At 36.2% G+C, this 17,671-nt stretch overlaps 1 protein-coding gene across 1 annotated transcript; it reads left to right on the forward strand.

Moving 5' to 3' along the window:
- The first annotated feature begins 1,683 nt into the window (after positions 1-1,683).
- On the forward strand, positions 1,684-17,604 carry LOC103701818 (DAZ-associated protein 1). Its single transcript, XM_008784007.4, has 14 exons — positions 1,684-1,861; positions 2,010-2,224; positions 2,316-2,405; positions 4,313-4,378; positions 9,138-9,203; positions 9,376-9,461; positions 9,574-9,619; positions 11,771-11,825; positions 14,462-14,538; positions 14,732-14,867; positions 14,958-15,091; positions 15,174-15,278; positions 17,017-17,151; positions 17,253-17,604. Exons 2-14 carry the CDS (start codon positions 2,207-2,209, stop codon positions 17,316-17,318), a joined length of 1,080 nt encoding a protein of 359 aa, XP_008782229.1. The 5' UTR covers positions 1,684-1,861; positions 2,010-2,206; the 3' UTR covers positions 17,319-17,604.
- Positions 17,605-17,671: the final 67 nt, after the last annotated feature.

The raw sequence follows: 17,671 nt of genomic DNA on the forward strand, positions 1-17,671 counted from the left end.
AAATAATATAGTAAGTAAATTTTCTATATTTATTATAAAATATAATAACATTTTTATGATATTATGATAATAAAAATATTATATTATTATATTATAACACAATATAAGATTGCTATATTATATGGTATTGTGCTAGCAAAAACCATAATTATAAAATAGTTAGGTTATAAATTATTTTTATATTTTAATATATTTTTGGGGAGATTAATAAGCGACAAAGAAAATCCTAATAACAAACTAGGTAGTTCTTGATTATAATAGCAATATAAATGTTTGAGTTAGTTTACTCAAAATGCCAATTTGTTCATGCACCCAAAATTATGATAGCAACATAAATATTCACTGACATTTCTCAATGTATATTAAGAATAAGTCAATAACTCATAAAAAAGGTGTAGTATGACCATGCAAAACATCCATTTTGAGGTTATTCAATGTTTAACTCTATTCTTTGCTCATTTATTCTTGTGGTTTTTCAACTTTTAATAATGAGGGAGTAGCCCTACTCATCATCATAAGGTTAAACTTAAAGTCCTTAATTAAATGATTATGATAATAGAAAGACACCAATTTAAGTGGATACGATAATTAGATACATCTTAAATATTTTTTAAAAAAACTCTACTGTCGATACTCAAACCTGAGTCTCTTGGAGAAACTTCTGCCTAAAAAAATAGCTTTGCGTTGCATCTTGAGTAAGGCTTTCACCCAAAAGCACCAAATTGGAGGTTTTCTTGGTTCATTTTTTTAAGCTTTTGAAAGCTATCTAAAAAGTGATAGTTATTGTCACTTTGCGATAGTAGTAAGATTATGCCATAATTATGACTCATTTTCATTGAAGAAAAGAAAAAGAAACGACAATACCTAGACAGAGAAAAAAATGAGTCAACACACACAAGTAAAAAGATCCTCACGGAAAAAGAAACAATTAATGAGAACTTTTAAACACTTGCTTATAAATTAATTATATATTACACACAAAAAATGCTTCAACACGCTCAATATGTGCGCATGAAAAGTTCATTAGCTGGTTTAGCAATTCCAAAATCAATCAACTCTCCATGTTTGGCGGCCAATCCTTTGAGCTGCACTAATCTCCTCTTATCATGGTGCGAGCGACAAGAAAAGTATTCATGTACATTACATGAGAGCCCTATAGCATTAGTCATATTATACTTAATATAAAAATAGCAATGGTGCATGATTTCTAATGCTCCAAGATATAGAAATCTAGTAGAAAATTTAAAGTTAGGTTTATGTGTCCCTACCTCATAAATTGTGTTTAATTGAATTAGTCGAAGACCGGTAAAATCTGGTGCCAATGGCTAGGTAGGAGACTCTGGAGATTTTCATATGGTGAACAAATATTCTTAAAATTTGAACACTATATCATATGCATGGCTTGGGGAAAGGCTGTAGTTTTGATTTTTTTTGTACAATTTGTGTGCAAGCCTAAATGCCATAAAGATAATCCGGATTACAGTTCAGGCTTCCAATGGATTGGAGAGACCAAAAACAAATATCTCTATGATCAAGGCCCATTGGTGGTCTGATGGTGATCTCCACGATGGACCACAAGATATAGATGTAATGCATCATCAAAATGGACGGTTAGGATGCTCTAAACTGATCACTGGTCGGATCGACGATTCCCTAACGCCTTCTCCTCTCCGCCCTACCCGCTACCCCAAATAAAACCCTCATCCAACGAGAGGAACCCAGACAAAACCAAGAAGAGAAGCAGCGAGCGAGCGAGCGGCGCCACGGCCACCACCGGCGAACGTCAGAGGCCCGAGATCGAGAAGAGGAAGAGAGCGAGAGCGATAGCGAGGGAGCGATCGATCTGAGCTGCGAGGAGGAGGTAAGAGCGTTTGCGAGCGCGCGATCCCTATGCCCAATTTCTTCTTCCCCTTTCTCTTCTTCTCCGCCTTCGGTCGCGAACCCAGGAGGAGAAAGAAAAGAAACCCTACCCTTTTAGCGGCATAAACGAATTGTGTGGTCCTATGCAGGAGAGTGAGAGACTGAGAGAGTGCGGGAGAGAAAGAGAACGAGAGATAGAGGGTGATTGAGATCGATTACCTTCTTGATTGAGAGAGAGGTTCGGGGAGGAAGGAAGGGAGGAGAGAGTGATTTCCTTTTGGTTTTGGAGAAAGAGAGAGAGAGATCGAGAGTTTGTTTCTCTTCCAGATTTCGGCTCTCGAGGATTATGGCGGCCAAGCTCGTGGTTAGTACCGAATCTTTCTGTCTTTGTGTTCTTTCTCGGGTTATTTTCTTGATTTTATAGTTGGTTGAATCGTTTTGGTGGTGTTTTTAAGGTTCTTGGAATCCCTTGGGATGTGGATACGGAAGGATTGAGGCAGTACATGAGCAAGTTCGGGCCTTTAGATGATTGCATTGTGATGAAGGTTGAAACTTTTGTTCTAATGGCACAAAATTTTGATTCATCTCAGTTTAATATGATACTATTGATCTAAATGCTAGGGTTTGATTTTTTTTCCTGTTAGCTTGAAGCGCTATTTTTGCTGGTACTGTTCGCATTATTTTTCTTTTATTTTCTTTTTTATTGGATCTTTTTTTAATAGCTCGAAGGATGGCAGGAATCCATTTCTTGTTCTTTATTCTCCCTTTCCTCTCTTTTCTTTTTCCCTTTTATAGAAAAATTTACTTGCTCCAAGTTGGATTTTTCACAATATTTAACTGTTTATCCCCTTTTAGTGCTGTTTCCTGTTGTCTTAACTTTGTCAGCCTTGGAATGAAAATATGCCCGTTTTACTCCGCGAATCCTTGGTGGAGTCGAAATCTTGAGGGATAACACCACTCAAGACTCGAAATATGACTTTTTTTGAATATTATCAAATAAGTACTGATGTTCTAGTTAAAGATATTGGAGTGAGCACCAGCGTTTTGAATAAGTTGGAATCTTCTTTGTGCTCTTAGTGAGAAAGATTATAATGCAGTTATGTTCTTTTTCTTCTGGTAAATAAGGGGTAAAAACCTGTTTGTTGCGGAATGTAAATTTTTATAATTGTATTGGTTAATATTAAGTGGGAAGGAAAGAATGATATTTTGAAAAATGTTTTCTGGCATTGTTAAGGTAGTTGAATGGTCTGCTTTGCATCTAACTTGCCTTTAGCTCTTTGCATCTATTCAACGAGTAACAGGTTGCTGGACTGCAAATACCTAGGAAAACCAAATAACAAAATGATTTTGGCTGATGGGATTATAATAAGTTTCCATTAGATTTTGTTGATCTTGCTTTGGTGCCCTCTATTTTTCTCTTATTTAAGTCATTCTTGAGTTTTGGTTCAAGCGCTGCAACCAAAAGTAAGAACCAGTTGGTATACCCCCTCCAATATGGGCCCTCATTTATTACAGGAATCACAAGTTTCTCCTTATTTGTATAGGATTCAAATTTGAAATCTAATCCAACAGTCTTCTTTTTCTCTTCTTGTTGTTGTTTGACATAATCTTATTGAAAGAGTTCCAACGGGTTAGGATTTTTTTCTTTTTCTTTCTGCAGACACTAACCCAAAACTTTCCACCACCGACACCCTGTGTGCTCTTCTCTTCTTTGCTTCGATGCATATGCCTTTATTTCAATCTCTTTTTTCTTTCTCTTGTTTCTCTTCTCTGTTCGAGGAACCTATCTCCTCAGCATCTCTATCACTATCTCTATCTTTCTCTCCTAAAATGGGTAACTGGCTGAACCAGCTAACAAGCAAATCACATTTGCTTCTCTTTAGTTGGACAGTGAGGATGTTTTTTTTTTCCAAAAGTGCCTAAGTAAAAAAGAGTACCGAAGCCAATCTGTAATTTTGTTCATCATTTGGTCTATTGCTGTACTTGGTTAGGCTAACAAAAATTGCAGAAGCGAGAAAAACTAGAATAGGCATATATCGAAGATGGTAGATACAAGGTTTATCATCAACATTGTTATCATCGTTGTTGTTATCTTGACATGTTGATACTTAGGAACATGATTTCATGAATTATGGGTAAAGAAGAAGATCACTAATTGATTAAAAGACAGAAAAAATGGATTAAGATGTCAACCTCTTGAAATTCTTTGATTTAAATGTGCAAAAATCTTCTAGATTGCATTTTCGATCGTTTTGCTTTAGAATTGCCCCAAGGGGAAAGAGAATCACTTAACCGTTACATTTTTCAGACCTCAAGTTGTCTTTCATGATGGACTGGTTTTCATGTCTCTCATGTACATGCGTTATGGAGGTTGATTGTTTACTTAATATGCTAGCCTACAAACACATTTTTAAATCACATTTCTTATTTTAATTAACTCTGTGAATAATAGGAACGTTTCACTGGTCGTTCTCGCGGGTTTGGTTATGTAACTTTCTCATCAACAGAGGATGCAAAGGTGATTATACCTTGTTTTAATTTCTTTTTGAAGATTTATGCCCGTGATATTTAACCTGTAACATGTACTTTTAGGAACTCTTTATTTAGATATCTTCTTCGTATTGCTTCTTTCTCCGTGGAAGTTGTCAATTTTTTGTTATATATTTACATCAATGGTTATACATGATATCTGCTTAATGTTATTATCTGATCTTTTTATTAGGGAAAAAAATCCATGTGGAACCTCTGTAGGTTCTTTTTCTTCTATTTGTAGATGCATGATTATGATAGATTTACTTAGTGAGAGCAAAACATCTAATAAACAAGCGATTACTTTCTACTTATCTAACAACTTTATGAATGATGGCCGTCATGATATCTATAATTGATAACACATATTAAATTTCTATATAATATTATCAGAGGAAAAACCCCTGCGCAATTCCAAGTACGTTTCTTGTATCTGTGGATTCTGGATTATGAAAACTTGTTCACAATAGAACACTTTATAAACAAGTGACAACTTGTCCATAATTGGTAACGCGTATAAAATTGGTGTCATGTTTCTTATAATGCACCATTCTTTACCAATTATGAAGGTTGAAGGAGTCAACATTCCCTATTTTGGAGCTTTTATGATCTAGTCAAAGAACTATTTTGTTATGTAATATATGAATTAATAACAGATAGTTCTGTTGGATTAATTGTCATTCATGCCACTCAATTGAATTACATTAGTTCCATTTTATCACTTTACTATTTTCACTCAGCCTATAAGAAAGTCAAAACATATGTTGCGTTGCAAGTCACATGCTAGCATAGAAGTGTTTTCACTTGCACTTGGAATATTAATATTGACTCAATCTGGGCACCAAGATAGCATCTATGTTGAAACCCTTGGGAGAGTGACTGCTTGAATAAATTAGGGCTTCTTAGATTGTATATGTAAATGCCTATGGCCTGTGATGAATATAGGGTTTCTTATGACTTTTGCCTTATAGGAAGAAAAACATATTTGGTTCTTGTTGATCATCTAGTTGACTCTTGTTTTGAGCCTCATGACCAGATTGCAGGGTTTTACTATTTTGGTTGTTTAGGCATTTGAAAGTTAGATGCAGTTTGAGAAATGCTCTAGACTAATTATGGTGTTGTCATTGAAATATTGGAGTTCTCTTCCACCTCCCCCCTTTGTGTTGAGAAAACTCAGGTTTAATATGACTAATTTCAAAGGGAGTAATTTATGTTCTCTTGTGGTCATACTTATCCTTGGTTATGTAGTAGTGAGTCTGTATATGGAAATAGAATTATGTATTATTTATGATTTTTTTTTGCATGGTGGGTTTAGCGTTCCACCCTATTGGATTCATTATTTTGCACTTCTTTCTTTTAGCTACCAGTTATATTGGTCCATCATCTTGCAACCCTGCTCTTGTAGCAGGTTGTATCAATTAATATCACATCTGAATCTCCTAGCATATATCTGGATGTCTTTCAATGAATTCCATGATAGTCATAGTCAGATTTGGTGGAAATAAAGGATAAACCAAGCACCATAGCAAAGAGTCAAGAAGATTATTACCGTAATGGGAAATGGACTAACAGACAGCATTAATGGACCAATCTCCTTTCACTTCTTTAATGGTTTGTTGGGTTGCAAGTGAGGCACCAGTATAACAATATTATTGCTTTTATTTGGAGTATGAGACTGGTTCAATCAAGGAATCAAGCTAGCACATATCTTGGATTGCTTTGGAGAGAGAGCACTTGAAGGAATTATGGGCTCTCAAGTTTTATATATATATATATATATATATATATATGCTTATATGTCATGACGAACCACAAAATATTCATTTTTTGGGGTTTCTTATGACTTTTGCCTTCTAAAAGCGTTTGCTTATATTGGTTACTCATTGACCATCTAGTGATGCTTATTTTTTTGACTTCATGACTCGCTCGTGTTCTTTTTCTTTTTTTGTGAATTCTTGATTTTTTGCTTATCTTCCTTCCTGCTTCCATTATTATTGGTGCGTCGCCTTGCAATTCTACTCTCATAGCACCTTATATCAATGAATGTTGCATGTGAAACTCCAGTTAGACTGCTTTTAACATGGATCTGAATGTTCTGCAATGAATTCCATGACAACCATATTGGGATTTGATACATTTTCATCATAAGAAGGCACAACCAAATTTCATGACTTGCCAAAATCACTGAGAAGATGATCACCATAATGGGATGATGGATTAGACAAATTGCATTAATGGACCTGTTTCCTTCAACTTCTTTGACCTTACCTTTGTCTTATCCATCTTTTCCTTTTAGATTGATGAGAACTTGCATCCAGAAGGCGGATTTACCACATTAAGGCTTTCTCAAGATAATCCAGTGTGGTAATATGAGGAAAATATAACAAGAAAAATATTTATATGTTCAACACTGCTTACATCCTCCTTAACCAAATTTCATTTCTCAATGACAATTGTTTTAGGCAACTTCAAAATTACAATCATGATTTTGAATTTGACCACATTGATAAAGTATTCTTTTGGTTGGCTTTTTGGCACTTTAGCATCACTTTAGATAAAAATAATAAAAATCCAAAAAAATGAAAACAAGAAATATATAAGAACATAGACTAGGTTTTATTCTATAAGTACTTGAAAGATTTTGTTTTCAATCAAAAATATGATTGTAAATCAGCATTGGTAGTGTGCATTAGTGGTTGTACATATGATCATTGTAATTCCAGGCAATACTCACATGAAAACAATGAACATGTGATTTTCAAGCTCATGGAGTTGCTTGTCTAAGAATTGGGGCAACCATGCATTGGAAGGGGAATTCAAAATAATAAGCCAAGCAATGACACCAATCCTTCTATCAAGATGAGATCTTCTGTTGAGCTCTGTTGTCAAGGAAACTTCACAAATAGACTGCACAGAATTTCGTGGCTAACTGTTACCATCTCAGTGGTTAAGCCAGAAGTCTTTGGCAGCTTGCCTAAACATGGAGATGAAGGTAGATTTAGTTATACAGAAGTCTGCTTCTGCAAACAGCATTCGAAATTTATTTGTATAAAGAATATCGTAAAGACCTACATTTTTTAAAAGCAAAATTTTTAAATATGAAAAAAATCTTTCTTTTGCCAATCATTCCTCTTCTCCACTTCAAGTGAGAGGGACCATGGATGCTGAATTAACCCTCTCTGTTGCAGCCCATCCCCACCTTTCTATGGAATGTTCTGGAAAAAAAACAAAAGAACAATAAGAGAAAAACACTTCAGAAAGAACCCTAACCCATCTTCAGTCATAAAAACTTTGCAGAGCTATCTGAGGTTTTATGTCTGTAAGTATGCATGGTTTTGCTACACTTTGGAATTTTGTCAGCTGGGCACTTGTTATCTATTGTGAACTGTGAGCCTATTTTATGGGATTTATTAAAAGAGACCATTTTCATTACTCCTACCTCGTTAATGGTACATGGTCATAATTTTGTCGATTAACTTTACACATGTGGTAGGTTTCCAAGATTAGATTTTTGTTGTATCTGCCAACATAGTGGATGACCTTTTGTCAACAAGCTTTTAAATATTCACATAGACTACTGGTTGCAGGAAGCACATTTTGCATCATCTCACAATTGAGTTGTTGCAGTTCAGATGTAAATTGAAAGTCTGAAAATTGAAGGCAACTTCTGATTTGGCCCATCTTTCACTAGTTTACATGTACCATTAAATGATTTATATGAATTTAGTTGATCAATTGCAACACATCTCTTGGATTAGATGTTTATGCCTACTACAAACTTAATTGTCTGACCTCACAGTAGCAAGCCTTCTTTTATTTGACTAAGTCAGTAGTTGCAAGGAACAGATTGTTCATTATCTCGTGATTGGAAATATTGGTGGAGTTACACTGTTGATTGAAACAGTTTATTACTTTAATAGCTTAAGGCTGCTGAAGGAACATTTTTATAGTATGCCTTTGTCAGGATTTATTTGTATGGTATGTCGATGAAGTGGCATAAGTTTAGTCTGACAAACGGCAGTTCCATAGACTGTTTTATTGTTTTCCATTTCAGGTGACTATCTAAAGAATTGGGTTTTTATTTTAAAGTGTTACGATGCAGAAGTCTGGTCTATCTTGGCAAACTTGGATTTGCTAAATTTTGGTCATTTAGGATCGGCTGTTGTATTGGAACAAGATTGGTCGATTTGGGTTTGATTAGATCTAGTCAGGCTAAGATTGGATAAAAGGGGCCTGCTTAAACTATCTATTTCCCAATTATTACTTCAGTCTCTCCAGACCATAGCCAAATTTACATAGTGGTGGGGTTTTGGAAGTACAATTTGGCACTTGGCCCCCTGTTACAATTTAGCAGGTACTTTGAAACGTTTTGCTTCAATGACCCTGGTTTGGCACCTTAAGTTTTGCTAAAATAATCGGTCTTGCTGAAAATACATGTTATGCAAGTTATATAAAAAATAATCCTATTGGTTTTGACCCCCTTAAGTCGTGCATCCTTTTTCATTGCTACTTAATCAAGAGCAATCTTTGAATAAACTTCTAAATGAACTTTGCATATAGTTATCATTGTTACATGGTGACTGACATGATGTAAGATGGTTGTTATGATATTTGCTCTGAATCCAAAATTTGCAGGTCCTTTTTTCAACCCTCAAACCAATAATATATACTTGCTACAATCTTTGAATTTATGTATGTTTATTACTTGCTTTAAAGTTTTTTGATCTTTCTTACATGCTCTTATCCAGACTGCACTTGAAAGTGAGCATGTTCTTGGAAACCGAACCCTTGAGGTGAAGATAGCAACACCAAAGGTAGCTTAGTTAACCAAGTTTTGCATTCCTTTGCCATTTAATTTCAGCTTATCAATTTTTATGAAGTCTCTTGAACAGTGTTCTAGAAAATTGCTGGGTCAACTAAGATTGTACTTTTGTATCTTTCTGAAACAGTTTATAAATGTCTATTTGCATATTTTTCTTTTTTTAGGAAGAAATGAGGGCACCAGCGAAGAAAGCTACTCGGATATTTGTAGCCAGGATCCCTCATTCTGTCACCGAATCAATGTTTCGAAGGTAATTGTTTCCTTGCCTATTGTGGGTACATTGCTTTGTTGGGTAACAGTTATTTGATATTGTACTTTCACTGCTATAAAGAACTTTATTTGGTCATTGGTGTCTTTTGCAGCTATTTTGAAGCTTTTGGAGATATTACAGATCTCTACATGCCAAAGGTGATAGTGTGCCTTAGAACATATGTGCGAGTGAGAGGATGTGTTAGTTATTTGTTTCTTTGTTTGATTAATTCTCACAACAACATTGAATGGAAATAGCTCAGGCCATAAACTAACAGAATGACTGCCAGAAAAGCTTGTGAATTCGTCAAGATGAATGCCTTTTCAATCTAGCTTTAAATTTCTGCTATTTGTTGAGACTACTTATTTCTTGGGATTTAACATTAGATTTGATTCCTGATTTGTCTTATGGTTGACAAATCATTCCATTGGTTGTTGAAAGGTTTTAAATCTCATGAGGGGGCTGTCCCAGTTTTCCTATGGAATGGGACATGCCGTTGTCCTGCTATGTCTCGACATTTGGGAGATGGGATGTCTCTAAGACGTGCTGATCGGGATGCTAGGACAATGGTGGGACGGTCCTATCTTGATACTTGGGATGGTGCCTCGTCCTGTCAGTCCTTGGGTAGTTGCATAATATCTTGACGATGACGGTAAGATTCTAGGGGACATTTTAGTACCCAGACTAGATTGCCTTACTAAACTGATAATCACAAAATCCCACTAGTGTTTCTATTTGCTCCAATAACCTGAGCTTGAGCCCGGAAACAGTTCAACCTGGATTGCTTGGCCATTGAAACAGGCTGGACTGCTCTAGCCTCAAGTTGTCTGGCTTGATGGAACTTACCATGTCAGAATTATAAGATAAATAAAGATCGATGTAAAAAAGGAGTATGTGCTTTCAATCATCAAGCTATATGAGTTGATCTGTAATGTAGTTAAATGTTTCGAGTCATCAGCTATTTTTAGGGGCCACTTAAAAACTTTAAAGTTCTAACTGAAATGAAGAAAGTAGTGATTGAACCCAGGTAACATTTGATGATAAAACATCGCTCTGGCATTGTACGTTTGCCAAAACATTGTTAGAGGACTAGGGATTCAAGATATAAAATTTCAAGAATAAAGTTTCAGCTTGTTGGCCCTGTTGAAATGCCAGTTGAAGAGTATGTATACATTTTCAATTTTCCATTTACCCATGTCCCGAAACTGATAATTGATGTGCAACTGGAAAGATTCTAAGGAATAGAATAGCTACTTTAAGGTGGGGTTGTTCGTGGGATTGGCATTGTTGGGCCTCTTTGAGCACAACTACTATGCTTAATGCAAACCATAATGGGGTCTAAATTTTAATTTCTGATCGAAGTACGGGCTTCGTAGCTTTAGGCCTGATCTGAACATAACCTGATTTGAAACCTGAACTCATGTTGCATCTACTGATCTACTCCTTTAAAACTTTTCCTGCCTCTTCAACATATGTATAGCATATTCTTAGATCTCGTGTGCGTACGTTTGGTATTTGATTGGACATGTGTTAGGTCAAAACTTGGAACATGTCCATGCTTACAAGGTTTGCATGATGCCTTGGGCTGGCCTGATATGGCCTAAACCTAATAGGCCTCGAACTGAGCTTAGGACATTGATAGCCCTATAAGGGTATTGTCTAGGGATAATATATTTCTTGTAGGTTATCTTGATCTTTCTTTGCTTATTATAAGATAACAACTCTATAGGGCTGATGAATGATCTCCTAAAATATGTTGCTTCCGACATACACTCTTGAGTGGTTAAATGTGACATGGTAACTTGGATGAAGTCCACCATAAAGGTCAAAATATCAGATGAGCCATAACTTGGATCCACCATATGCTACGGAATACAGAACTGACTATAGTCCACTGCTAGATTTACAGAAGTCTTCAGATCAAGGGCTAGTCTAGGTTATCCAACACCTACATGACATCATTTTCACCCACAAAGATAAGGCACTTTAATAGAATATTGGATATACAGGAGACTTGTTAGAGGGGGTGTGGACTCATTAACCTTGTGCGCACCGGACATGAATACAAATGCCTTGGATATTCATGCCATATGAGTGCATGTGATAACTTCAAAACTTCATGCGTTTGTGTAAAGACTAATAATCAAATGAAATAGAGTTAGCTGTGCATGTTGCTCGTGGTTGGAGATAAAAATTTCATGATAATGGATTTATCTCGTATCACTTGAATTAGTTGTATAGCTTTGTTTAATCCTATGTTAAACCTGTTGGCATGACTAGATCAAGTTCTATTCGATAATTATATGCAGGATCAAGTCTCAAAAGGGCATCGTGGAATTGGATTTATCACTTTTGGTAGTGCAGGTATAAACATCCTTCATTTCCCATCCTGATATCATATGATCCTTGCTTCTACCGTTTTTCCTCTTTTACATTTCATTGATGAAATTAGCAAACTGAGGCATTATATTGGTGGATCAATATCTCTAGTTCTCAACTTGCGCATTTCTCATGAGATTAATTTTTTGTTTATAAGAAAATGACCAATTAGATCACCTTTTTTTTGCTAAACTGTTTTCAATAAACTATCTGCAAGTGGTTTGAGAAGGTAGAGTTGGGTTCAGGAGTTTTCGGAATATTACACTGTTTGGTTGGTAGGTAGGGATTGGGAGGTTAATGTTGCTTAAGGCAACTCTTCTCCTGTTACCCTTTGAATATGTCTATAATTGGCACCCTGTAAAGATAGGTATTAATTAAACCTCATGGAAAGCATTTTTCTTGGATGATGGGGTGATAACTCGGAAATTTTAAATTATAAGTTGGGAGGTGTTGCCCAAAAAATTTGGGTTTTCTTCGATTGAAGAAGGTGATGGCATTTAGTGTGTGGTATTGCTAGGCAAGTATGGTTGACATATGAGGGTATTGTGAGATGGCTACTGGCTAATTTTTGGTAGGCAGAAATTGAAGTCTAAGAATGCATCGAAATGGTTAGGCTTGGAGTCTTTGCCTTGTTAAAATATATGCTGGGGGAAAAACCTCTCAATATGTCTTTAGTCTTGGGTGGTAATTGAATCCCAAGTCTATTTTTATTGAATATCTGTTTGGAATGTCAGCTAAATGATTGCATTGAAAGGGTTCCAAAATAAGTGATACATTGTGGAAAATTTCATTAGAAGTTTATCAGTCTTGGAGGCTGGGTGACTTACTGTGACGTTGCCTTGGTATATTTGTTTGTAGCAAGGACTTTGATGGAGCTGACCCCAAATGGTTGAGATTAGGCTTGATGGTTATGGATAATAAGGACTTTGGTAGGTGGATTTGGTCTTTTGGAGTGTGTATTATTAAGCTTGAAACTGTCCTTCTTTATTGCTCCCAACCAGCAAAGATTTGGTTTTTTAAGAAGAATTTGAACTTGTTTGACCCAACTGATTTCATCTTTTATTGCTTGCAAACTAGAACACAAAATGTTTTACAGATGACTGACCACAGGCAAAGTTATCATGTACAAGATACTAGCAACTGCTTCTTTTTGGTAGATAGGGCTGCATCAGAATTCAAGGGGGCCTTCCCCAGCATGGCATGGGCCCAATCCTGCCTTTCTGCAGACTCGCCTCCCATGCAGTAGGGTCTTTCATCCAGCCCACTCCAAAGTGTGAGCATCCTTGGTACTGCTTGGGAACCCCCTTAACACCATCATTTAGGGCCTGTTTGGATGGCCGCATCCACTATACTCGGATAAAGTATGTGAAGTGGTTTAAAACGAGTAAATTATTCATGATGTAGAAGAAATTGGATGTTTGGCAGATTTGTGGAGCACATAATCTAGGAAAATTTGGACTATGTAAACCACCTTTTAGGTGGAATGCATGATCCCTATTTTCTCAGATTGTGCGCTCCAGAAGACTTCCGATCGCACATTGCTCTTCCTACCCCTATGCCTTTTCTTCCTAAACTCTCCTTGATCTTCTTTCGATCTTATCTGTCCAACAACCTATCCGGTCAACCAAACAAGCCCTCAATAACATTGATAGCTCTTTGTTAGGTTGCTATTTAAAGGTGGTATTTTTGAAAGGTAGAAGATTTATTTGGTTTTTCTGTGGAAGGAATAATGGAATACATCGTTGATCAATTTTTTTTGGGCACTGGAAAAATGTGTTTAAAGAAACGGAGGCATTGCCATTGTTCATGAAAACTATGTAGCTGCCTTCTGAAAGAGAGGTTAAAGTTAGTATTGATGAATTAGGTTATTCTGTAATTCTGTTTTCTTGATCATTGTGGCATACTTGAAATCTCTTGGTTTAATAGAATATAGTGAAGTTGAGATGTTATCTGCTCTTTGGATATGAATTCTTAGTAGATTGCAATTCAGTGAGTCATTTTTGAAAGTGCACGAATGGTCAATTAGGTTAAATATCGATCCTTAGCATTTGATGTGATTTTGCTGCTAGAATTTTTGTCCTCTCTCTCTAGATTTATTTTCAGGTTTTTTTTTTTTTTGGGGGGGGGACTTGTATTTAAATCTTCTAGTGAAGAACTGGTAACATATATGCTTTTGTGATTGCTATTAATATTATCTAATCCCTGATATTAAAGAACTTGTAGAATATATTTAACAATCAAACAATTTGTAATAGTCTAGTAAGATATGAAGCAAATAATTGGATCTGCTCTCTCTCTCTCTCACACACAGACACACACGTGCGCATGCACATGAAGCTGCATGTTCATACTGTAACCTGGTGACCCTGTTGTATAGGATTCTATGGTTGGTATTTGTCAGATACATATGTGCACAAGATTTCAATCACTAACATCAGCAATCATCATATCGATTGCATCTCTCTTACATTTTTATGTGATCAATTTGGTATATTTTTCTTAAAGTTCCAATCTGATTTCTCGTTGGCTCATTCAAGTATCCTTTATTCATCAGTTACCTCTTCTGTTTTGCTTCAGTTTGCTTTTAAACTGATTTTTATATTTCTTTTTCACTTGAACAGATTCTGTTGATGCCATAATGGCAGAAGCTCATGAACTTGGTGGTTCTACTATAGTTGTTGACCGAGCAACTCCAAAGGCAACTCTCTGTGCCTATACTTCTATTCTTATTAGAACTTATCCAATTCTTTCAGTTGCAAAGGAAAAACTCTGCATGTTGGATGTTTGAGACTGTTCATTTCTACTTGCTATTAAGTTATGCATGCACCTCATACTTTTACATTTGGTGCCTGTAAGACTTGTAACTAAGTTTGACTATCGTATGGATTTAGGATGAAGATATGAGGTACCCGAGCAGAGTAGCACAGGGTGGCTATGGTGCATACAATGCTTATATTACAGCGGCTACTCGGTATGCTGCTCTAGGTGCTCCTACACTGTATGACCACCCTGCTTCAGTTTACGGAAGTAAGCATTACAATTTTGACAGTACATATTCACAGTACACATTAGAAATACAAATGCAAAATTAATTTGCTTCTGCTGTTTGTGGTTAAGGAGGGTATTTTGGACCTCCTCGTGGAATGGGCAGAAAGATATTTGTTGGCAGACTTCCACAGGAGGCAAGTGCTGATGATCTGCGGCAATACTTCAGCAGATTTGGCCGTATCTTAGATGTCTATGTCCCAAAGGTAAAATTATTTGTTTCAGTATGTTTCATCTTAAGCTATTCAAGATGCCTAATCCTGATAATGGTTGCATCATTTTGACCAGGATCCTAAAAGAACTGGACATAGGGGCTTTGGTTTTGTGACTTTTGCTGAGGATGGTGTTGCAGATCGTGTATCTCGTAGAACTCATGAAATTCTTGGACATGAGGTATGAGATAGGGTAATGGATGTTTTTTTTGGGTACTCCAAGGCATTGAAAACCCAAAGCATATTATAAGTTACACCGTGATCCGTACTTGTTATGCTTAAATTATCTTGCTCTTTTTTTGCTTGAAGTATATGTAAGAAGCCTAGAAATGAAACCAATTGTTTGTAATCATGGGATTGAATAGTCAACAGGAACGGTAAAACACCATCATAGAGATTAAATATACCATAGAAAATAAAAACAAAAGATATGCAAATCTGGTCAATCAGTTTAGTGCAAGACATGCAATCAAGTCTCTTAACAACAGAAGTTGAATATATTCAAAAGAGTAGGAACAATCTGAGTTTTTTTAGATATTTTACTAAATAAAGATGCCTATAGGAGAAGGATAACATATGTACCAATGACAGGTAGTCCGTGAAATAAAATGAGGTTCATGTTTCCTGATAGAAATTTATTCCGATTTTCGCATTTGCTCTTGATCATTATAGGTCTAATTTTAACTTCTTAATGAAAATTCGGGATGCTAATAAAATTTGGTGCTGGCACAGTTAGAGCAGAAAGAGCTGCGACCAGAGGGAAAATAAATAAATAAAAATCCAGATTCGTGTCATGACTGATCTAAAGCTATAACCAGTCGGCATGTCAGAACTGTTCGCATGTTGGTTTTGTCTTGTTGAGTCATTGTTATATCAGTTATTATTTAAATTTGGGCTAGTTTAATCCATTTGAAGCGCTAGGTAGGTGCTGAGGGAAAAAGGTTATTTTCTGGTATCCTACATGCCAGTAGGCATATCGGAAAAGTATCTATAGGAGCAAGATCATCTTTACCATTAGGGGCCTAAACTTGTGTCCTTGTTTAATGCTATTGGATTTTATAATGTTAGTTGATCGGTATGCTTGATATCTAAAAGTTATGGAGTAATGCCTTTTGAGAATCACGGTCTAAATCTAAAATTTAAAATCAACATTATAAAATTAACATTATTCAGGATGGAGGCAGCGCTGGTGGTATATGTATGATAATAAGGTCATATAAAAATCAATTCCAGTTCAATTCATTTGAAGTGAGCGAGCTAACAGGGATGTTTTCAATCAAAATAGAGTGGTCTTAGGTAGCTATAGATGTACTTCATTAGTTGCATGATTATCGCATTTTGCTTGAGATTTTTTGAAGTACTTTTAAAGATAGGTAAATAATGTTTAAGATTCATGTGCTTTTAAGGGGAAGGTAATGAAAAACTGGAGACTGTACAGGATCACAGTTGAGGAGGTTTCTCAGGTGAATGAGGGAATGATTTAAAACTGTAAACAAAGGCAGATTTTGTATGTTGCTGATGTGTTATGAAATCTTGAGACTTAGTGATGTGACGTTTGGTGCGTAGAGTTTGGAAGTATCAATGTCCAAAAGATGGTCTCTGTGGGGGATCATTGTAGGTCTAATTGTCTGAATCGTGCATGTAGAGACCTCAAAAGTTACAGGGTTTGAATTGACTAGGATGCGTAGGTATAACATGGCAAAGTTGGGACTTACTAACATTCACTCCAAAAAGTCATAATATTCATTTTTGGAGTATGTGTAACTTGTGATATTAGGGTTTTTTTTGCTGAAGAAAAAGGGAGCTATTTTTTTGATCTCTGTGGTCTCAGAAATATTCATAATTACACGCATATATTACATTCTGTAGATGCTGAGATTTTATTTAAAATTCTACTTTGATTTGGAATTTCTGTGCAGGTTGCTATAGACTCGGCAACGCCACTTGATGATGCTGGTCCTAGTGGTGGTTACAGGGATGCTGCTGAAGCCTATGGAGGGTACGGTCCAATGCGAAACTACGGCAGGCTTTATGGGAGCCTGGATTTTGATGATGTGAGCAAACATTTCACCTTAAGCCTATGAGCACGCATAAGTTTTTACTGACTGTATTTAATTTATACTGGTTATTTATTTTTTTCCCTTACCTTTTACAGTATGGTTATGGTGCCACCGGGAGCAGCAGGCCTTCAAGAATGGATTGGAGGTACAGGCCCTATTAGGGCTCAGTGCTGGGACCTGCAACTCGTGGAATCTGAATGTGGGCCGCTTCAGTTTGTGTAGAATTCCAGGTAGATCTTTTAATTGGGACAACTTTTCTGGGACTATTTATTCGGTGATGTACTAAGCTGGAATCGAGTCAGCGGAGTGTATCAGCTGAAATTAAACTAGTTTCCTGGTGTTTCCTTCTACATGTAGACGGAATTGGATGTGCCTGTACTGCTCCGACCCTTTGTACTTGCAAGTTCCTTACGAATTTTTCAAAATTTGTCCAAAACCATTCCTCCATTCTGATCAGTTTCAGCTAAAGCTCAGTTTTAAAGACTGCAGAAACCAATTTGGTTATATATGCATA

The sequence above is a fragment of the Phoenix dactylifera genome, chromosome 9 (genome assembly GCF_009389715.1).
Source record: "Phoenix dactylifera cultivar Barhee BC4 chromosome 9, palm_55x_up_171113_PBpolish2nd_filt_p, whole genome shotgun sequence".
NCBI lineage: Eukaryota > Viridiplantae > Streptophyta > Magnoliopsida > Arecales > Arecaceae > Phoenix > Phoenix dactylifera.

What these genes read in the sequence shown, in the direction of transcription:
- LOC103701818 (XM_008784007.4), top strand. An exon ending in CAGATCTCTACATGCCAAAG is followed by an intron (nt 9,620 to 11,770) that starts GTGATAGTGTGC and finishes AATTATATGCAG; the next exon opens with GATCAAGTCTCAAAAGGGCA. An exon ending in GGAGCCTGGATTTTGATGAT is followed by an intron (nt 17,152 to 17,252) that starts GTGAGCAAACAT and finishes TACCTTTTACAG; the next exon opens with TATGGTTATGGTGCCACCGG.